The sequence below is a fragment of the Salminus brasiliensis genome, chromosome 1 (genome assembly GCF_030463535.1).
Source record: "Salminus brasiliensis chromosome 1, fSalBra1.hap2, whole genome shotgun sequence".
Taxonomy (NCBI): Eukaryota; Metazoa; Chordata; class Actinopteri; order Characiformes; family Bryconidae; genus Salminus; species Salminus brasiliensis.
Window position 1 is genome coordinate 72,788,299 of NC_132878.1, and position 23,226 is coordinate 72,811,524.

The window sequence follows — 23,226 nt, forward strand, 5'->3', positions numbered from 1 at the left end:
ACACTGGGTATTTGCAGAAAGAGAGACATATGAAATCAAGGTTTAATTACTCTCCTAAAAACATGGCCAGTTCAAACTGGATGACTAGCTCTTGATCAGCATATAGTGTGTTTATTTGCTTTAGATGGTTTAGCTGGTGTACAAGCAGGATCACCTTGACCAAGCTAGCTGACCAACAAGACCAAAATTAACCAACAGTAACATACACTATGCTGGTCAGGAGCTGGTTAACCAGCTAACTTACCAGTAAAGGATATGTTTTTGCCTGGATGACCAGCTGTTCAACCACCTTGACCATCAAAGACCACCTAAAACCATCTACCAGCAAAGGCTAGTCTTGAGCTGGATTTTTCACCATTAGAAGCAGTAAACTGAATTTAACTGATTTTGAAGGGATACTCTGGTCTTTTTCTACAGAATATCTGTCTGGAGCATTGTGTGGTGTATTTTACCACAGATGCTTATTTCCCTGCCTATAAAAAAATGTACCATTATTTGTGGTAAGAGCCTGCACACTAAGACACCCAAGAGCACAAAGCACAAGCCTGTAGTGTTTAGGTTTAAACCTGCATTAAAATGAGTTTTTAAGTCATTAATCTACATATAGTTCATAAAACTGTGCTGCAGACTTACAGGACTACCTTTGCATTTTCTGGATTACTTGCTCAACCTTCTTTAGGTAAATTACTGCTCAAATGTGGGTCAAAGACCTCCACATGTTTTACATGTACTTATTTAACCAATTAATCAAGTCCCCCCTGGCCTCCTGAATGTAGCGGCTATCTTCCTCGTTGATGTCTTCTCTTTTCCGATGAACAAATCCATGGGTCTGATCTGGGAAGATCTTCACTTGGAAGTCAACAGCGCACTTGTCTTTCAGGTTGGCCTCAAGTGCTGTCACCTTGGTGTATATAAGGAAACGAGAGAGGACGACATGATAACCATAATAGGCTGCTATTTTATGTGAAGCACTGGTTTTATATTGTCTCTATGGGCTTACCTGCTCAAGAGGGATCACAGTGTCCTTCTCACCGAAAATGAAGAGTGTTGGACTTTTCAGTTCATATCTGTCCTCTTTCTCCCGAATGATGCCTGCACAGTGATTGAATATATATGTATATGAATATATATTTACAAACAATATCTATATATTAGCACATATCTATCTATACGGCAACACCATACAATTCCATTACCATAGACTGAAACTCCGGCCTTGATCTCCGGATACTGGAGGGAAATGTAGTGCGTGGCCACTCCACCCCAGCAGAACCCAACAACACCAATCCTTTTGGACCCACACTGTTCCTTCAGGTACTTCAGGACCACATCCACCTCCCTGGATCCAGATTGATGCTTAATTAGGTAAATCACAACAAACAGAACTGATGACACTTTAACCACTACCTGTTAATGTCAGTGGGTTTTCTGTCCTCCAGCCACTGCTGAAACGTCGACCAGTCATCGCTTGGACTCCACGGCTCTTTTCCAACAAAGAAGTCAGGACAAACTGCACTGCAATAAAAAAAAAACTCAGGTTAACACACAGTGTCACAAGCTATGACTGAAGTGTCTGTTAGCACACTGTGAAAAAAATCTATTACATATATCCGTTTGAGGCCATCATGTCTGCCATGTATCTGGTGTTGGGAAGCTGCCATCCAAAAATGTCCTGAATTACAATGATGGCTTTTTCTGCTGGAGCTTTGGGCTTCACTATGTAAGCCTTAATGTGCTCAATCTGCACCTCCTTTCCCAGACTTCCGTACTCAATCTTATCTCCAATGTCACATGGGCAGGGCCTCGCTTCGTTCGCCATCTGAGGAAAAAAACAAAAACAACATACAAGAATGTATGATCAAAGGTTTCAGTGTAAGTATGTATTATTTTTTAATGAAATCTATGTAGTCTATTTAATGACACTATTACACAACTATATATAATGGAATAATATATATGCTATGTTTAGAGTGTTTATAGTGATATCAATGGTTTTTTTTCCCACAATTAATTCCTGAATTATTCAGTGGTTAAGATGTAAACCAGGTAAGAGTGGCTTTGGTGTGGAAAGGTTTATTGTACAGAAAATTACCATGAATTTTTTCCTTGGTAATTATAGGAACCCCTAATTCCCTGAACCCCAAACTCCTAATTATAGGAGTCCCAATGACCATCCACCATTTCACACAGTACCAGAATTACCAGTGAACTTACACAGGCTGTCTTCTGGTGTTCATATAGAATGTTGTTAATGGTGTTAATGGTAAAACAGTGGTACATCTGAAAACACCACTTCTGCTGGGACTGTTTTACCGGACAAGGCTCTGCATGGACCACAGCCACAGCACCATGAACGGATCTAAAAGATATTTATCTTCCAGACCAAAGTCTTCTCAAAACTGTCCCAGGACAGGCATCCAGCTGTGCATATATAAACATCTGGTGTAGTAACTTTCTGTGAGAGATCCTCTTCAGACCCCTGCCCCTGCTGAATTCTGACTCTTCACAGGGTCTGGTTTCTCTAGAATTAGGTTTTTTAGACCAAACCCACTCTGAATGACCTTTTCCCTTTAATAGCAGCTATAGCTAGACTGGGTTATGATTTTACAGATCAAAATACAGCAGGGATTCAGACGCATTTCACCATACAGCAACAAAATGAGCAGTGTTCAGTTTCTTTGGGGGAAATTCCCACCCCAAAGCACTTCCCCCTGAGTTTAACCAGAGAAGATAATATCAGATCTCTGAAATGCCTGAGCATTGTGGTGCTCGAGGCCTTCTGGTGCAACATGTGACACATTTATGTAAGCCCGGATCAAACTCCACTCATCACTGCTTTTCTCTGCGAGCTGTTTCTCTAGACTAACTCTGACTGGGCTTGTGCTGGGGTCGACAGCCATTGCCCTACCGTTCACTTTGCACAGGTCCTGCTGATGTGCTTTTAGAGGTGTCAGCAGGCTGGTGTATCAGGTGAACCCGCCTCGCTGAGCGGCTGTGCCGAGTTTATTTCACTTACCGTGAAGCTTCTGTCAGTAAAGCCCGGAGAAGGGAAATGCTGCAGCTGCGCAGACAGAGGAAAGCCGAGTAGGGAACTGCCCCTCCGACACGCCCCCCTGAGGGCGGGGTGCGACTGGGGGAAAAGTGAGAGTCCTTTCATTGACTTACTGTGATTTTACTCATGAGTAACACGTGTAGCAGTGTAGCAGGAAAGGGTACAGATGGGTACAAAGGGCTGTGGATGGGTACGGATGGGTATGGATGGGTGTGTATGGTATAGATATGTATAGATGGTATAGATGGGTATGGATGGGTATGGGTCGTATGGATGGGTATAGGTGGGTAGGGATGGGTATAGGTGGGTAGGGATGTCTATAGATGGGTATAAGTGGGTATGAATGTGTATGAATGAGTAAGGGTGGGTAAAGGTGATAAGAATGGGTGTGTATGGTATAGATATATATAGATGGTATAGATGGGTATGAATGAGTATGGATGGGTATAGATGGGTATAGATGGGTATAGGTATAGATGGGTATGGGTCATATGGATGGGTATAGGTGGGTAGGGATGGCTATAGATGGGTATTAGTGGGTATGAATGTGTACGAATGAGTAAGGGTGGGTATATGTCATACGGATGGGTGTGTATGGTATAGATATATATAGATGGTATAGATGGGTATGAATGAGTATGGATGGGTATAGATGGGTATAGATATAGATGGGTATGGGTCGTATGGATGGGTATAGGTGGGTAGGGATGGCTATAGATGGGTATTAGTGGGTATGAATGTGTACGAATGAGTAAGGGTGGGTATATGTCATACGGATGGGTGTGTATGGTATAGATATATATAGATGGTATAGATGGGTATGGATGGGTATGGGTCGTATGGATGGGTATAGGTGGGTAGGGATGGCTATAGATGGGTATTAGTGGGTATGAATGTGTACGAATGAGTAAGGGTGGGTATATGTCATACGGATGGGTGTGTATGGTATAGATAGATAAGTATGAATGAGTATAGATGGTATAGGTGGGTACAGATGGGTATGAATAGGTGTGGATGGTATGTATGGTATAGATATGAATATATAGGTATAAATGAGTATAGATGGTATGGATAGGTACAGATGGTATAGATGGTGTGGATGGTTTTGGTGGGGGCATAGATGGTCATGGATGGGTATAGAGGGTATGGATGGTATAGATGGTGTGGATGGTTTTGGTGGGGGCATTGATGGTCATGGATGGGTATAGAGGGTATGGATGGTATAGATGGTGTGGATGGTTTTGGTGGGGGCATAGATGGTCATGGATGGGTATTGAGGGTATGGATGGTATAGATGTGTATGAATGTGTATGGATGAATAAGAATGGCTATAGATGAGTATGTATGGGTATATATCGGTGGATATGAAATATAACAAATCTATCCGGAAAAAGCACACACACATACACTGTGTGCAGTGATGTGATGTTGTTAGCCGTGTGTTTAGTTAATAAAGATCGTCAATTAAAAAGCTCACTTTACTGCTCAGTACTCAAGGTTTCAATATCGGTATTGGTAAAGTAAACAAATGGTAATCTAATTCTAGATGATATATGAGATATTATTGAACTTTGTACAGGTACAGATGTTGGGGGACAAATGATACATTTGTTAATTGTTTCTTCCTTTAATTAAGTTTCATATTCATAAACCAACATTTATGCAGTGATCTGCAAAAGGTGGACCAAAAACAAACTACATACAAAACATACACACATCACATAACCTTTGTACACTCCTCATTCTATGTTGTATTTTGCACATCTTTATTAAAATTAGGAAATAAATAGCAATTGTGCATTTAAATGTGCAAAAACATTTCTCTGTAAAGCGCTTGTTCAATTATTTCCATGTAGAAAAGCAATAATACACGTTAATATTCGTTTATTTGCAATATTCTGATAAATAATAACTATAATATTTGTTGAACTTACAGCAGTATTGTGCTTTGTGTGGAGCTGTTGTAAGACCAAGCGTGATCTGCAGCAAAAGGCACCGCTGGGATTCGAACCCAGGATCTCCTGTTTACTAGACAGGCGCTTTAACCAACTAAGCCACGGCGCCGCGGTGGCAGAGCGACAATACACAGCTTTTGAACATCGGAGGAGGCCAGGAGCTGCAGCTTTCAGTGCTGTGTTTGTTTGCTAAATGATCTTAATTTACAAAGAAGAAGCTTTTGTGTGTATCAGCCAGCTCTAAGCTCACAGCTGCCGCTCAGATTAGCGTTCAGCTCCCGATTAAACTCCACATATCTGTCTCGAAAAGTAGTCAGCGTTAGCGTGAGAGGAGGGCAAAGCAGGGTGGCTCGATAACCACAAGAACACGGGTTTCTAACTGAGGTAGAAGGTTTAAGCGAAAGTCTCCTAGAATAGATGTTAAGTTATTAGAGGACCTTGATTAATAAACACACACTTCATCCACTCAGCTAACGATGGGTAGTAAATATGTGTGTATGATATGTGCATGGTCAGGGCTGTTCTAGTGTCTCGTGCGTTTAGGAGCAGCCCTTAAGCAGCGAGTAGCATGTAGCTATGCTCTCAGTATCATACCTCTTTTTTTGCTCGTTTTTTGGTTTTCTGGAAGTGTTCCTGAGCCCATGCAGTCATTTCCAGTACACAATCATGCTTGTTTGTAATTCAGTGCCGCCTGAGGGCCCAAAGACCACAACCATTCAGTATTGACCTTCAGCCTTGTCCCATGTGCACAGAGATTTCTCCAGATTCCATAAATCTTTTCATGATATTATGTAATGTAGATGGTGGGATATCCTAAGTCTTTTAAAAATTTTTACAATTTCACAATCTGAAGGCACAGTTTTTAACAGATTGGTGAACCTAGAATGCTCTTTTTATACCCAGTCGTGCTCCTCCAGCTGTTTTAAATAGTACCACTTACTTTAACAGCCTTTTGTTGGCCCTGTCCTTTTTTTTCTTTGAGGTGTGTTGCTGACCTCAAGCTCGAATCAAGGTATTTTTTCAACATCTGATATATGTTCTGTTCTATTTTTTTCTGTAATAAAAATGTGAATAATATGAAATTTGCAAATCATTGCATTCTGGTTTTATTTCAATTTAGTTTCCAACTTTTTGTGGAATTGGGGTTGTATAACACAATAAGGACCAATTCCATCCATGTACCACAGCACTTATATATATATATATAGCAACACAGGACGAGTCAGTTTTCTTATACCACCCAGTATTTCCAAAAGTATACATACCCTCCTTTTAATATGTGGATTCAGTTAGTTTAAGGTATGACCCATTGCTACTATATGTGTCAAAGGATTTCTAATGAATGGGACGCTCTGGAGCAGCACATGAGCCTAAGGTCACCGTTCCCAATGCCACCTGGAAATGTGTTCTCTGGAGGGATGTAGCTCTATCCAGCATTTTTGGGAGTGAAGTAATCATCCAACATCAGTACCTGACCTCACAAATGTTCACTAATGCCATTCAATCCCATGAATGTTTATCTACATCTCGTCATCAAAAAGCCTCTTCAGAAGAGTAGAGAGACTGTTAACGCAATATCCAATATTTATTAATTATTAAGACCCTTGCTGGATATGTAGTGTGTTTCTCTGCATAGACACGGATGCACTTTAACTATATTACACTGTAAACAGATGGCTGAGTAGGTTTACTGTAAGTGAAAGGATAAGCACCTTATGTAGTGCTGTTCATATACTCTGAGACCTGTTGCTGTGGTTCCAACACTAGAGGTCGCTGTTGAACTGCTGCACATTGTACTCGAGTGCAACAGCGGCCTCTAGTGGTCACTAGCAACAGAATCCATTATGGCTACATTATGGCTGCATGTCAAATGGCTTTATACATGTTTTGTACATGTCAAAATGCTGTATACACAGTGCACTACTAAACTCATGAAATAACGCCTTCTCTGTTCATGATATGTCCATTCAGTCTTTAGTTATTTTTTTAATGTGTGCACGGGGGTTAAACAATATGAGGTTTCACTTATGACCAGCTATTTGACCCACACTAACTAATAACCATAGTAAAAATATTCTATATGTTTTTTGGAAACCTCTTCTTTAGTAGTGAGACATGCATTCAAATGCAAACACAGCCTATACAATCTCCATGGAAAAGCCATGGCCGTCAGAAAAGGACATTCTGGAGTCCCATCACTGAGGGTTCCCAATGCTCCATCCAATACCTTTGGGATGAGTCAGGAGTGATAGAACTAAACGTCCAACATCAGTACCTCATTGATCTGATCTGATCTGATGCTCTTGAGGGGTTGAATTCAATCAAATACTTCTCATAGAAATGTTCCAACACACATATATATATATACACACATTTTACTTCTTCTACTCATTTTCACCCAATTATCTGTACTTTCTACTCCTTACATTACTCCTATTTCACTTATGTTTGTTTTCACACTGACTTGAGACTTGAGGCAACTACTCATCATATTTTGTGCTCAATGAAACACGTTAATGCTCAGTAGTGCACATAGATGCTCCTTTAACACCATGATTAATATATTATGATTATGATCAGAGCAGTTCAAGAGTATAGATGGTTTGGTAACTTTTACAAATAAATTTGACTTGACTTGACTTTAATATATTTGATATTACTGAACTTCATTCATTTTTCAATGGGCAGATATGCAGCTGAAACAGGCAGCTTAGTGCATCCCAACATTTATTACCATTAACTTTTTGTTATAACATTATTGTAATTATGGCTTTAGGCCTAAGCTTTTGGTATTTGTTTTCCTTATATAACTTTTACTTTTATACTTTAGGTAGTTTTGAAACCAGTACTTTTGCACTGGAGTAAAAAGCTTAAGTTGATCCTTCACCTTATATAGAAGGCTTTTAAACCCTGGTATCTACACTTCTACCTGAGTAACAAATGTGATTTTTTTGACACCTTTGCTGTTACTGCAGCAAAGCATGAAAAAACCCCCAACAACAACAACTATTAATACCCCTGATTTCAGAAGAAATGTTGGAGGAGCAGGTGCTCATTTGGTGCCCAGTCTTATTTACACAAAAACCTGACTAGAAGAGAAGCTGGAGTTTGGTGTACATGGAACTGAGTTAACCCAAGGAGCTGCTACCCACCGCTGAACACCTGCCCTCAAAAAAACGACCACAGACAATCTGAACAATATGAACATTTATTTCAGGAAAGAAGTTACAAAGTCTCCAAATAGCAGTAAATTCATCAGATTACGATAAATACGTTAGCAATCTGATTACGCTCAAGTACAATTAAGATATAGGGCTATGGATTATTAAACTCGATTAGTTCACTCGCCTTATTCTGCAGGGGGGGGGGGGGGGGTAAATGTGACGAGAACTCTAACTGTGATACACCTGCAGCACACCCTTCACCTGCACAGTAAAAAAAAAAAAAAAAAAAAAAAAACTCAGAGACTGCGGTTTGGTATCTATATGTACATGGCATTGAGACGGGCTGCGGAAAAAAAAAACCCACAGTGACCCACAAGACAGAGACATGAGGCTATGAGTCGGTATTTGAGGAAGATTACACCAGTCCCATATAAGATATCCAATACATAGCCGATGAATCAGGGGTGGAAGGGACTGAAGCATAGCAGAAAACATGGGAATTAAGTGCGAATACAGAAGAACAAGCGTCAAACGCAGTACTAACTCAGTTAAAGGTACATGCCATGTAGAATCCTGTAGCACTGTATGAGGCCATGAGTTCAGCTGAGACAGACTGAGCTGCTGTGAAGTGAGGTGTTCAGTGAAATGATGGTATGAAGTGGAATACTTGATCGTCTGGAATCACTGTTTTCAACCATAGAAAACCCATTTCAGCTGCAAATCCATGAGCAAATATGAATTATTACAGGTGTAAACTATTTATAGGAGGCTGTAAACATGCTGAATCATCAATGAAATAAACTGGATCAATCAGCAAGTTACATTCATTTTGTGACAGTATTCCCATAAATAGAACATTACCACTGCTTAAAGAACATCTGCTCCTTCTCTCCATCTCATAACGACCTGTTGTTCCAGTTTAACAGTGAATAATCCACTGGTTTACGATGTGGTTTTATTATTTTAATCAACACTGTACTGTACACAGTTAATAAATACAATAATTTGTTCATCTTCTTTTGAAAAGCTGCATATGTTGCTTAATAACAAGAAAACCGAGGACATTTTAACCCTGGTTTCATGGGTTACATAGTTTACCAAGTCAAAAAGCTGCACCTTATACTAATTGTTCATTGTTAATTATTCCTTCACAATACAAATACTGAATGAGGCTGTATTATACAATGAGGGCTCCACTCAGCCACAGCACCAGATTGAAGTTCCTGTAAACGTATAGATGAATCGGCTCACTCACGCACTTCAACAGAAGTTAATAATTGTGGAAGGATGCACCAATATGATCGGTAAAGCTTCTGTAGATCAGATAGCTGTGGTGAATCAGTGCTTCATTAAAGAAAATCAGGCGAGCTGCTGGTGAGACTGAGAAGAGATCTGCAACCTAACCTGTGCTCTTCTGTGTTCTAAATGTGGCATACTGGTATTCCTCTAACCTACAGATCAATAACTTTACTGACCACAGCACATTCTGACCACTGTCTGGGTTTATTTATTATTATTATTATTTTATATAACGCCTGGGAAACACGGTAAAACACATTCACTGCTAAGCTATAAACCATTTCCGTGACTGTCTAAGATTCTTTATCATCATCATCATCATCATCATTAGTGGAGCTGAAACTGAAATCAGTAGATCAGTATTGCATTAAATGTACAAACTAGGACTAGAATCACCTAGATCAGCAATACAGAGAAACAGAACATTTATTAGTAAAGGGATCCAAATGCAGTAAAATGAAGGTATTTTAGTGCAGGAGGCCGGTTCAGTAAACACATCATCAAATATCAGCTGGAAATATCAATCATATCTAAACATCAGTAAAAATAAGGTTTCTTTCTTTGTTGTTTATTTGCTTTTCCCAAAATCATTATGCATCCCTAATATTTTGGAACTTCAATCATAATGCAGGCAGATTTTGAACCGTTTTGGAAATATACTGTTGTGTGTATTCTAATCAAAAGAGGTAGCAATATTATCATAATACCAGTATTCTGTTCATATTGAGCTGTCCTACCAAGAGATGGCCAGGTGGCATCATGGGACTCTTCTTGGGATGTACCTTTAAAAGGGTCTGCTTCTTTAGACAATAAACCAAGACAGTTTCTTGATGTGAGTTTAGCCAAAATATGAGAAGAAATAAAACAAAAAAAAAATAAAAAAAGAGAAAGAAATGCATATGTGCTTTAGCCCTTTTGCTCATGAAACATATGAGCAAGACAAATGAAAACAGCAGCTGGTTTGTCCTGGTGGGATCCAGGAGAGTCCCCCACCAGTTTTTTTTTTTAATAAATTAAACAGCGTTACAGCATAAATATAGTTGGCAGAGATCTGGAAAGGAGATGCATATACATACACACATATCCCCTTTACTCTGCTCCATCGGACCAGTGTTATTGCAGAGCGGCAGGAAACGCCCTTTAGAGTGCAACATTTGTCAGTATCATCGTTAGTGTTAAAATCATAAATGCTAGCAGAATTTTCCATTCCGCGTAGCTCTTCACATCGCTAACGTCAACAGAAAAGCGCTTACATAGACTTGCTAAAGGAGAATTCGCCATGCTGTAAACAAAGTCGTTCCGAGTGGGTTTGGTGGGAAACGCTCTGTGCAGCTAAAACTGTTCACAGTGGTGGTGAATGGATCCAGACGTCTGGAAAAAAAGTTTAATGCCCCTAAAAGCTCACAGAAAGTTTATTACAGCAAATGGTTGTGCATACTAGCCAATGCCTGAGACACTGTTTTACCATAGTTTTGAGAAGATTTTGACCATAACAATATATGTATGGCGGAGGAGTACATGCAGGGAGATGCGTGGTAAAATAGTCCTTAAAGAAATTCCCTATACCATCAACGTCACATATAAAACTCAGAAGATACGTGTAGGTTCACAGGTGGTTTTGAATATTGTATATAAAAAAAAATTATATTTCAGATGTAGTCATGGTGACTCCTGATTTCTGTCACCACCACTGTTTTAAAACAAATAAATAAAAATAAATAAGCAAAAATTATACATAGTATTTCTAGACAATAAATTCTGGGTCTCTAACACCACTATTGTAAAGAAATCGGAGTCTGTAAGTTTCTCTACAAAGATCAACTTCACACCAAACCCACTACGAATGACCGTTTACATCTCAACCACTGCATTATGCAAAAATCTTGCAAAATCAGCGACATTCTCCTTTAACGAGGAAAATTATAAGCTAACTGTTTTCTTTATGAAATTTACAACAAGAGCTTTCAGTTTTTCCTAAGTGCAGAAATCTGTTTTAGCCGTGTGCACACAATCATACCTGTACAGTCCACTTCCTCAAACACCATTAGAACAAAAGACGAGGGAAACTTCCTGACTTCACAAGAAACTACATGGTGGAAATGGTCATACAGGACATTACGAGTATAGAACTGACTGATTTAGGAGCCAAAAAAATGATAATCATAAGTTCACAGGAACTTTCATTGTTTACGTCCCCTTTGAATGAGAAAGCTAATTGGGGGCAAAATGTTCAGCTTAACCACCCCATTAAGTATTAACCCACCCCATTCTACCAATAAGACCTAAAAAGTATGATTTTTTTTTTGTTGTTTTGTTCTTAAATAAGCAACTGGCCTACTGTTTTTTTAAAAGCATCAGTAATTCAGTATTTTAGTACTATTTTCACATCTGTAAACTTTTTTTTTCCTTTTTTCACCTCCTTCACCCTCACAGAGCTGCGAAAACGCACCCTCAGCTGCAGCGCCTGACATGTTCGAGAACATACTCCGGGAAGTGCAAGCTGCACACCTGCAGGCCGTCCAGTTTGCAAGGCATTCTGGGATACTCGTCCTCCTTCCACTTGTTCTCCTCAGGATCAAAGGTCAGTATAGAGTCGCTGTAATGGCCATTGTAGCAAAGTCCACCCAGCACCATGATCTGTTTGTCCAGGACCGCCACGCCGTGGCCGCTCCGGCCGATAGGCATGGACGCCAGGATGGTCCACTCGTCCGTTTCCGGATTGTACACCTCCGTTGAGGGACAGCCCTGCGATTCGAAAGATGCGCGCAGGATAACGCACACCCCACCGAACACGTAAAGCTTCCCATTGTGGGAGATCATTTTGTGGAAGCAGCGGGCATAGTTCATCTTGGACTTGTTTTCCCAGCAGTTGGTGAGGATAGGGGTCCGCCGCGTGCGGTGTTCAGACGCCCCCTCACGCCCGGGGTCGAAAACGCACACCTGTTTGGAGGTGGAGGACGAGGTGATGCCGCCGGTGATGTAGAGTTTGCCATTCAGCACAGTGCCTTCGTGACCGTACTTGTTGACCGGATACGGGTCAACAAACTCCCACTTGTCCTCTGCGATGTCGTAACGCTCCGTGGAGTAAAACGTTTCATCCCGCGTGCGTCCCGCCACAGCATAGATGAACTTTCCGATAACGCCAACGGCAAACTCCGATCTTGGCACAGACATGTCAGCCATCCTTAGCCAGGAGTTCTGCCTGGGGTCATACCGGTACACCTTGGACGAGGCGTGAAACTCTCCGTCCGGCCCAAGCTCCTCCCCTCCCAGCAGAAAAGCGAAGTTGTTGACGATAGCCAAACAGTCGGGCCGAAGCGGCACCTGTGGACCCTCCAGTTCCCACCACACTTTGGGCCGGTGCAGAAGAAGGATCTTGCTGTTCACCATGCTGTGTCCGATCATGCCTCGAAATACAGCTGTCTGCGGCCGCACCGAGCGGATCCGATTTGCCTTGGTTTCAGCAAGAGGCTGCTCGTTCACAGCGTGAAAGTAGTTTAGCGCCTGGTCCACATCTTGCCTTAACTGGCGGGAGTAACGGTAAAACTCTGAGGTCTTCACCTGCAGGCAGGAAAGACAGAAAGTATAATAATACTTTTAATTAATTTTATTATTAAAGGCATTTTGTACTGCGTCATACCCCTTCATCCCAAGTATTCAAGAGATCTAAATACAAATGGCTAGTATGAGAGAATGGCCAGAAAGAAACCATTACAGAAGAAAAAAAAAATAATAGGTGTCCAGAGGAAACAGAATTTTGTGCTTAGAAAGGACAACAACTGAGCCTTTAGGCAAACATTTAAAATACTCTATGTGGAACAAAGCTAACACTCCCTCAGCAAACCCTCATCTCAACAATGAACCATGAGGGTAGTAGCATCATTTTGGGGGATTACTTAGCAGGGACTGGGCATCTTGTTATAATTGGAGGCTGGATGAATGGATGGTACAAAGCCTGCAAGACATCTGTCAGTTTGCAAACAACACTAAAGTATGGTAGAAGCTTCAGCCTTCTGCAGGGCAACGATCCAAAGCCCAAGTCCAAACAACACAGTAGTGATTAATTAGCACTACTACTATTACTACAACTACTACTACTGGTAATAATAATAATAATAATAATAATAATAAACAACAACAATAAGAATGAAAACTGCAATAAAAGTATTAATGTAGTCTTTTAAATACGGTCGTAGTTTAAAATCACTTAATTACTTTCTGTTCTACAGCAGTTACCTTTTCAAACACTTGTGTGGGAGTCATGAGGCAAAAGCGCAGATTCTGCACCACGGCATCCGTGTGTCTCCAGCGGCGGCGGTCATGTCGGAGCCAGGCCTGCACAGCCTCGTACAGCTCTATCTCTGGAAATCGGCTCAGCTGGTCGCTGTCCAGGTACGCCATCAGCTTCTCCAGACTCAGGTAGGACAGAAAGTCAGGCCGACTCATCAGCGGAACAAAGTTATCAAGCAGGAAAGCGTCTAGTTGCTCCTGCACGCCCTCCACGCCCACGCTGAAATCGTCCAGCAGTCGCATGACCTCGGCGCAGTTCTCCAGGCAGATCTTGGCCAGCAGGAAGGAGCAGCAGAACTCCACAGCCTCAGTCAGCTGCACGTACATGGCGGCCTGCAGGATCTCCTGCACCGTGGGCATGCTCAGCTCCAGGGAGCCGTAGTACATAAACCGGAGGACATGTCCGAAGCCCGCTGCAGTCAGCCCCTTCATGTGGATCTTGTCCTGGTCACGCTCCCGCATGTCGGCCGTGAACATGACCCGGAAGTAGTCACTCTGCGTGGCCAGCAGGGCCTTGTGCGCCTGGTGAAGGAAAGAGACAGACACACTTTAACAAACTTCACCTGAATTAACTAGCATTAACTTTCTCATTAAATGCTATTGGACAGCAACGTTTGCTTTATAAAAGGCAATATATGAATACTTTATTATAAAATAGTATAAATATGTTGCTATGGTTGAACAAAGCAAAGTACCTTAGCAACACCACAGTACTCACTTCATCAACCACCTAAAATACCATCTCAACCACTTAAAAACATGCCTTAGTGACCATGTAGCAACAGTGTAGAAACCTCCTGGTCCACTTAAGCTGCACAGCAGTTCTGCATTTTTATCAGGAAATTATTAGTAATAATTTATTACTACATTATTTAAGAATTAATTATATATAATTTCATCTAAATCTGTTTATTTTATGACTAATGCAAGCGTCCACTGCTCTACGACCAGAGTCATAAGCCATAAAATTACAATAAACCACTGTCACATCTTCCTACCGTACCTGGAAGTGGTGTTCTTCAATCAGCAGCGTGACGTCCAGCAGCAGGCGCTCCTCATACAGGGCCCGGAAGCCAGAGGACACGCTCCCATCATGCACCTGTGACAGGTACACCTCTACATCTCCCGCCATCAGGCACCTGCTGGAAAAGTGAAAAAGCAATTATCCCTTTGGGACACTTAAGAACACACAAATTAGTTGAAAGGAGGGGTGTAAAAACGCATTGAGTAGATTATGTATGTACATGTAATTAAACATTCATGCTTTTAAGGCCAAAATCTAAAATAAATAAATAAATAAAAATTGTCTTAATTTAATTATACTGTCTTGTATTATACTACTGTGTATTCTTTATTCAGGGTAATTTAGAAGAAAAACATTTCCGAGGTATATCTGAGGGCAGAGATTTACACTCCTACTACAATGTATTCATAAAAAACACAGTACAGATAAACAGACATTATGTGGATCAGTTTTTCTAAATAAATCCTTCACGGATCCACTGAAAAAAAATGGTGTTGCTACAGAGGGGTTTCAGTTTCATAGCTGCGTCACTTGCTGTCCTTGTCGCCTGAAGACTCGGTCACATCTGGGCTGCTCACCACAGACAAAATATCATATCGTAACTATACTGCTACATATTGTAGACTAGAGAACTGGAGCTCCACTCCGCTGCTGTTGCATTTGTTAATTTGCTGCTAGCTGATTTATCGACTGGTATCCTGCCAGCATCGGCCGGCGCAGTAAGCCGAAGGTGCTGAAGGATGTCACTTTAACAGCTGTTTTAAAGCAGTGTTTGAACAAGAAAGCAATCAGAGTGATGTACAGACCTACAAAGGAACGTGAGCAGCTGGGCTTCAGCCCAAACTACTACAGATGGGTCAGAGGGAATAGGAAAAAGTCCTTTGAGCACATAATTACTGTTACTGTTACTGAACCAAATGGCTCATGGGAAACGATCTTAAAAAAAATTCCTTACAATTTCCTTACAATATATAGATGAATGATTATGATTCATAATTCACATCTCTCATTACTTCATCTTCAGGTCATCTTCAAGTCGGACGGGAAACTAAATGCATAAGTGAATAAACAAAAAATCATCACTAGAGGACACCACAGCGTAAAGAGTGACGGCAATCAGAAATTGGTGATATTCTCTGGATCAAGGTGACTGAGTTTAAGCGAAGCTGAAAAACATGCAAGCCACTACAGAAGCTTCTGGAAGGACTTCAAGAACATTCACACCTCAGCACATCGGCTCATGTTGTCCAGAGCCAACTTTGCTTTCCTTGCTTTCTTTCTCTCTCGCTCTCACTCACTCACTCACTCACTTACACACTGCACACTCACCTCTGATTGGCCACGGGCATGTCACAGGAGGGTGTCCGAGCCAATCAGAGGACAGTGCCCCTTGTGTCCGCAGAAAAAATGACTCTTTTCTGAAGTTATTCACCTAAATGACAAAACGCCCCAACCATTAAAATTAAGATGAATGAACACAGAATTTATGACAGAGTGAAACTGCCAGTTCTACAGAATCAACTACGTTCTTTCAAACACACAATAAAAGCAGCTTTAAATCTCGATTGTTTCTGAACTACTGAACGTTTATTCTGTGTGAACCCCTGCAAACATTTTAAGCAGCTACACGTTTCCCTTTAAAGAGGATCTTAACAGACTGGTTTCAGTCAATAAATGAACATGATCCCATGTTCCCATCGATGGTCACAGATTCATGAATGTGTGTGTATATATTTTTTTATTTTTGAGTAGTAAACAAAACCAAAAAAAGCTAATCAAACCTAAGACACAACATTGTCAGCAAATCCTAATGTACAGTTACTGTTTCTTAACCAAAGAATAAATCAACAACATGGCCTGTGCGAAAGTTTAGGCCTCTTAGGACTCAACACCCCATTAGCAGGCATCACAGCTTGTAATCGTAACTGTAGCAGCTTTCAGTAACAGTCTTTCAGTTCTTGCAGTTGAACCCCACTTCATCACAGATGGGCTGTAGCTCGGATATATACTGGGGTTGTCTTGCTGTACAGCTTTTTTTTAAGGTCTATCCACAAATGGTCTATGATGTTTAAGTGAGGGGACTGAGAGGGTCTTTACAATAGCATCCAGTTTGCATCTCTCCAGGTAGTCCATGGTGGATTTGACATATACTGTGGATCTTTATTCTGTTGTACAAACAATTCCCTTTTCAGCTTCAGCCTTTTAACAGATGGTTTAACATTTACATCCAGAATCTGCTGATAATTTGTGGAAAATGCACAGGTCATGTTCCAAAAAAATAAATAAATAAATAAAAATAACTGTATTGCTTGACCAAAGGTTCCCAAACCTTTGGTCAAGTACTGGATGGAGACCATCCATCATTCCAGAGAGCACAGTTTCACTGCTCCACACCTCAATGCTGAGGGCCTTTATACCCCTCTAGCTCATGCCTGGCATTAGATATGGTGCCAATATGTTCATGTTTATCTACTCCGGAAAGTTCCCATTTTATTGGCAGTACTTCTCTACATGGACTAGACAAGCTGTGTGTGTGTGTGTGTGTGTGTGTGTAATTTTATTAATAACTTTTTTATTAACAATCATTAAATGAGATGAGAACTTTGCATGCAGCTGCTTAAACTATTTGCTGGATTATCTTCCAATGCTTGATATATTGTCTGTATGATTTTTTGAGTATGGTTTCCTACAGTCCAACTTGGCTATTATTGGCATTATGTTCACTCTACTGAGTTTTAGATAAAAAGTAAAGGCATCTAAAACAAAATGAGAACGCTTCAGTTGTAATTGTCTTGTGCTACTGTGCTGGTACCTTTTGGCGGCCTCCTGGCCGGTCGGCGGCTTCACTGACAGCGTGCTGAGGGGCCGCTCACATTTCCTTTGCTTGTGCTTCCCCTGCTCTGATGTGTAAAAAGCACAGAGTTTATTTCTAATGCCAAAGACCATGCTCACACACATTCTACAGGGATTAAAAAAAAAAACGCACAAACTGACATCTAATTAGCGGTAGATGTTTGCACAGTACAGTACATAAATGCACAGTACATAAATACTGTTATAACCCCTCAATCCACGTGTTATTATAGCTCTTCTATGTCTTTATTTCAAGTTTAGAGTACATTACACTGGATCAAGCACTGATCTGCATATTTCTTTTACAGTTTCAAAAAAGCAGTCTGAAGCAAATGTTTGGGGTGAGAGTAGTTCAAGCCATGTTTGGGGTGATTTTCTCCAATTCTCCCCTGCAAATGGCTTGCAGGTCTGTGAGATTATTGGGTTATCTTGCATCCACTGCTCTTTTGAGAGTAATGATTCAACACAACCCCATAACATGATCAATTCACAACTGTGCACAGTTGAAGGTGTTCTTTTTTTTTAATGAAATTTGGCACTCTGTACTTTTCTCTCCAAAATACCTTTGTTCATTGCAGCCAAAAATGTATATTTTGACCTCAAGCGTCCATAGGACTTTCCAGAAATGACGAGGCTCGTTAAGAAGCACTATTGATGGTGAATTATGTGGTGTAGACATGGGGAATGTTTCCTTTTAGTGACTCCTCCATGAACGTCATATTTGCGCAGGTGCACCACCACTCCAGTCCCTTCTAAATCTTCCTGAAGGACTCTTGCAGTTAAACAGGGGTTTTGGACATCTTGTCTAGCAATCCTATGCAGTTCTCGTAGTTTCGAAGTTTAAAGTTTTTGTGGTCGTCCAGACCTCAACTTGATCTCATCTCTGTCTATCCTGTTAACAGTCATTACATTACATTACATTAAGAATTGAATTACATTAAGAACTAAAGAATAATAGCTATCTACAGACGTCCGAGAGACCTCTGTAAAATTTTAGGAGAGCTCAAAACTTTTGCGCTAGCCAAACTGCCCCCTCCTCTTAAAATAAATAAATAAATAAATAAAAACACACCATACACCTTGCTTGTAACGTTGTGCATTTTGAAGATCTTACTGAGTGAACACAATAGGCAATCTCGAGGTCAGCTAAAATGATTGAGGTCCATGTATTGTACAATAAGTCAATAACAACCATCATGACAGGCTTAGCTGAAACTGATTTTCTTACAATTACTTGGGTACACAATGCTCCCAGGTAGTGTTGGCCTAATGAAAGTATGCCAAAGGACTGGGCAACATATAAATCAATATTTCTGAGGTTTACATAATATAGCCAAAACCTTGGTATCAACTAATCGTTCAACATTTCACACTCTACTGCCAACACAAGACCAACCAATGCTCTTTATAGAAACACACAGTTTTCTGTTATTCCCCAACTTCACAGTTGTTATGGTACATGCAAAACCTTACTAAATGTTTCCGTTGTATTATTTTATTAAGCATCTTATATATATATATATTTATTTATATTTATATTTAAACAATGTCCATTCCTTTGGCCCCCAGGCCACCACAGACATTGCACTTTTTTTCTTATGATTTGCTCAGGCAAGCACACGGAGATGTAACTTATCACAATACATATAAATTGATCATATATCCTATCCCTAGTGTGCCATTAAACATTGTTAGTGCACCATTACAAATAGAAGTTTATCAAGGGTTCGTTAGTAAAGGCATTGGTAATATGTAGAACGATAAAAACTCAAACAGCCATTAAAATGCCTAAATGATTCTTGCCCCACCTCTCGTATACGTTTCTTTAAATAACCTTTTAGTAACCTTTAAGATAAGATAAGATAAGATAGTCCTTTATTAGTCCCGCAGTGGGGAAATTCCCAGTGTAACAGCAGAAAGGGATAGCAAGACACATAATTTACACTATATACACAATATAAATAAGAATTAAAAAAGCAATAAACAATATTATTTACAGCAAAAGACTCTTAATTGCACGTGGGGGGGGGGGGGGTATTGCACATAGTATTCCCTGAACATGAACATGTGTGTGTAGTTAAGTGTGTGCGTATGTGGTCCGCTGGGAGCAGTGCTGGTTGTGTAGTCTGACGGCAGCAGGAAGGAAGGACCTGCGATACCGCTCCTTCACACACTTGGGGTGAAGCAGCCTGTCGTTAAAGGAGCTGCCCAGTGCTGCCAGAGTCTCATGCATGGGGTTGGAGCTGTTCTCCAGCATGGATGCCAGCTTGGCTGTCATCCTCCTGTCTCCCACCACCTGCACTGGGTCTAAGAAGCACCCCAGGACAGAGCCGGCCCTCTTTATGAGTTTGTCCAGTCTCTTCTTATCTGCCGTCGAGATGCTACTGCCCCAGCAGACCACTCCATAAAAGATGGCAGATGCCACCACTGTGTCGAAGAACGTCCTCAGGAGTGCTCCCTGCACTCCAAAGGACCTCAATCTCCTCAGCAGGTAGAGTCTGCTCTGCTCAGGTAGACCCTATCATCATACACTTAGCTTTATATAACAACACCAAGTCCATATTACCAGTCAAAGAACCCTTTTCCTGAGTGCAAGCATAAAAATCAAGGGTTTAATCAATGTCCACCACACTCAGGTCAGCACTTCGCTACAACCCCTTAAGTGCTATTTAAAGCAAAGATCCCTGAGTTCATGTGCCGCAGAGGACGATGGGATCAATCATTGTAAGAGCAAAGCTGTGAACAATTCCGGAGTTTAAAAAAACAAAAACAAAAAAAAAAAACCCACACCACTCTGACGTAGACCTTTTCGTCAGGACTTTTCTCAAGAACTTAGTTAAGAAAATGATTAGGGAGCTGTTGGGGAACGAGGCCATGGTACCCAGGTCACATTCATATTCAGTCCTTATGTGCGCCAGAGAGGCCGAACGAGCTCCGCTGACTGACCCTATGGTGATTTGGTTTCCCTTAAAGATCAGGTTCGTGCACACTGTACTGAAATCAAGCTCATGTGAACAGAAAAAGAAAGTAACGAAAGTAATGAGACGCGCTTAGAATGACTCTTTGCACATTATACTGAAACACGAAGTACCCCGCTCACGTCAAACACCTGAAGACACGATGTTAAACACCTGCAAACATCAAGGGGTTAATCAACCCAACTACACTCACTCCCACACTTCATCATAACCCCCTATTAGCGTGGAAAAGTCCAGTAAACAGGCTTAGAACGGGTCTTTGCACATTGCACTCAATCCCAAAGCACCCAGGCAGAGTTAAACACCTCAAAGTACCGGACGTTAACAAGGGCCTCACCACACTCAGAAGAAGACCTAGACTTTATCACCAGCCTTCCTCACAGCAACGACTGAGATCACGAGCACTGTACTAAGATTAAGCCCATATTTACTAAAAAGGTAGCTAATGACAGGGAGGAAAACCCTCACAGACACTCTTTACAGACCCACTTTCTTAGACGCCCTCTCTGAAGGGCCCACTTCACTGGAACTCCTCAGAGCAAAGGTCAATACCAAGCTTCCTACAATCACACTGAAACACAATAGAATTGTGCTGTAATGTTAAACACCTAAATAAACTAAACATAAGATCACCTGCAGGCATCAAGACAACAAAGACCCCATCATCATACACTGATCCACACTTTACTATAGGGCTAGCTGCCACCCCCCTCCACTATAATAGAAAGGTCCAGTAAACAGGCTTAGACTCACTTCACGCACATTACACTGAAACGCAAGGCACCCAGGTCGGGTTAAACACCTCACGTGGACTGCAGAGAGCGGACTAGCCCAGCTGACTGACCCGCTGATGACCTGATCGCCCTGAAACACTGGGTTTTGTTGGAGATGTGTGTGCGTCCGGCTTTACCTCGGCGGTGGGACTCCGCGCAGCCCCGCTTCGACCACGCAGCCCGGGGTCCCTCCGACATGGAGCGCCGCACTACCTCACATAGGCTCCGCCTGAACCCTCATCGCCCTCGGTGACCCTTTAGTCCGCGAGTGTCTCTAAATCAGCCCGTTTTCCGACTGCTTTTCAACATTGTGTTTCCCTGCAGCCCTCATAGCCATCCTAGACGCCATGTTATGGTCTGCACTGACGTCATTTCCGGCAGCAGAAGCGGTCGGGCGGAACTGTAGGCGGTGAAGGGGGGTGCAGGATTTAGCAGCTCAAACTTTAGAGTTTAGACGGCGAATTAAGCAGCTTAGATGACTGGGAATATGTGTCAATGGTTGTGAGTGCCATTTGAAAAATATTAGTATGCAACCTGACAGGACCCCCGCTGTCTTTCACCTTTTTTGGTTGGGGGTCTTTGTTCTAAATCTGAAGGGCCCAATTTGTGTCTTTGAGGGTCTCAGCCCATCACAGTTTAATCGCTCCACTTCTCGCACACACTCATGTTATAGAAAAACACGTGCAGAAAATGTGCAGAAGCGAGAGGTGAGAGGATGATCCCCACCAGATAGCAGATTCTAGGCCATGCAGCACCCAAAGCACTTACAGCTGGGCCAAACCCTGGCGCCTAGACTGGGACAAAGTCATCTGCGCCATTCAACGACGGTAGGTGGGCCGGATGAAAGTAGTAATTGCGGGCTGTAACTGGGTCATGGCTTTAGGTGAAGTGCATTGCCCTTCTTTTTGTTGTTCGTTGTATGGACCAGCTTGCTGGGTTGCTTGGCTGTGTTGTCTGCATGAAAACGATGAATCACTTACAGATTATAATTTCGCATTGAAGCTATAAAACCTATAAATTCATTTGTTTTGGACTTGCTCAGGAGTGAGTGAGAGGTTGATACCCAGGCTCGGCAAGCTGCCACTGCTGGGCCCTTGAGTGAGGCCCTTTACCCTCTCTGCTCTCCGGGGTCCCACACTAATGGTGAATATGGTTGTCTTGAGTGTCCTCCTCTCTAACCCACCTGGAAGATGTCATCGGATGCTAACACAACCCCGCCAGAGCTCTGCAAGTTTGGAGAACACTACCTGCCAGGTCTGGAACAGTGGCTAACAGACGCCCGGACTGGCTAGCCTCGCACTGAGTGTTGGGGGGAGGGGGGGTTGGGGGGGGGCTTTATCGCCATCCTACCCACCCAGAGAGAGCAAGGCCAGTAATGCTCTCTGGGACTCCCAGCCACAAATGATTGGGGCATCAACAGGGATTAAACTGATGATCTCCCACTGATGCAGATTTGGTCTGACAAGTGACAGGAACCAACATTGGTAGGCAACAGCCCACATACTGTACAGCAATTTATATACAAAAGTAGGTCAACAAAAATGACCATATTCTTATGAAATCTTAGTGTTATATGTCACACAAACAGGAAATATTACTATCCAGAATAATAACATCATGTATTTCATAAAATGCAATGTAGACATTTTGTTACCTAATGGAAATTCTCTGTCTAATCAAAATATAAAAATGTGTATAATAGGTCTACAGTATGTTTGCAAATATACACACATGGACAAAATTGTTGGTACCCCTCGGTTAATGAAAGAAAAACCCACAATGGTGACAGAAATAACTTGAATCTGACAAAAATGTAATAATAAATAAAAATTATATGA

At 41.6% G+C, this 23,226-nt stretch overlaps 2 protein-coding genes and 1 non-coding gene across 5 annotated transcripts; all 3 read right to left on the minus strand.

Moving 5' to 3' along the window:
* Positions 1-30: 30 nt before the first annotated feature.
* cmbl (carboxymethylenebutenolidase homolog (Pseudomonas)) lies at positions 31-3,120 on the minus strand. Its single transcript, XM_072688755.1, has 6 exons — positions 3,017-3,120; positions 1,605-1,819; positions 1,408-1,515; positions 1,197-1,339; positions 1,001-1,092; positions 31-901 (listed from the first exon to the last, which is right to left on the minus strand). Exons 2-6 carry the CDS (start codon positions 1,817-1,819, stop codon positions 722-724), a joined length of 738 nt encoding a protein of 245 aa, XP_072544856.1. The 5' UTR covers positions 3,017-3,120; the 3' UTR covers positions 31-721.
* Positions 3,121-5,042: 1,922 nt separating this feature from the next.
* Positions 5,043-5,116, minus strand: trnat-agu (transfer RNA threonine (anticodon AGU)). Its single transcript has one exon. It is a non-coding gene; the product is annotated as a tRNA-Thr (tRNA).
* Positions 5,117-8,201: 3,085 nt separating this feature from the next.
* On the minus strand, positions 8,202-21,737 carry klhl15 (kelch-like family member 15). Of its 3 annotated transcripts, XM_072688717.1 has the most exons (5): positions 21,526-21,737; positions 17,597-17,684; positions 14,764-14,902; positions 13,707-14,282; positions 8,202-13,031 (listed from the first exon to the last, which is right to left on the minus strand). In XM_072688717.1, exons 1-5 carry the CDS (start codon positions 21,584-21,586, stop codon positions 11,922-11,924), a joined length of 1,974 nt encoding a protein of 657 aa, XP_072544818.1. In that variant the 5' UTR covers positions 21,587-21,737; the 3' UTR covers positions 8,202-11,921. The 3 variants fall into 3 exon arrangements, with proteins under 3 accessions (XP_072544818.1, XP_072544834.1, XP_072544826.1); XM_072688733.1 differs by lacking the exon at positions 17,597-17,684; XM_072688725.1 differs by lacking the exons at positions 17,597-17,684; positions 21,526-21,737 and adding an exon at positions 16,114-17,108.
* Positions 21,738-23,226: the final 1,489 nt, after the last annotated feature.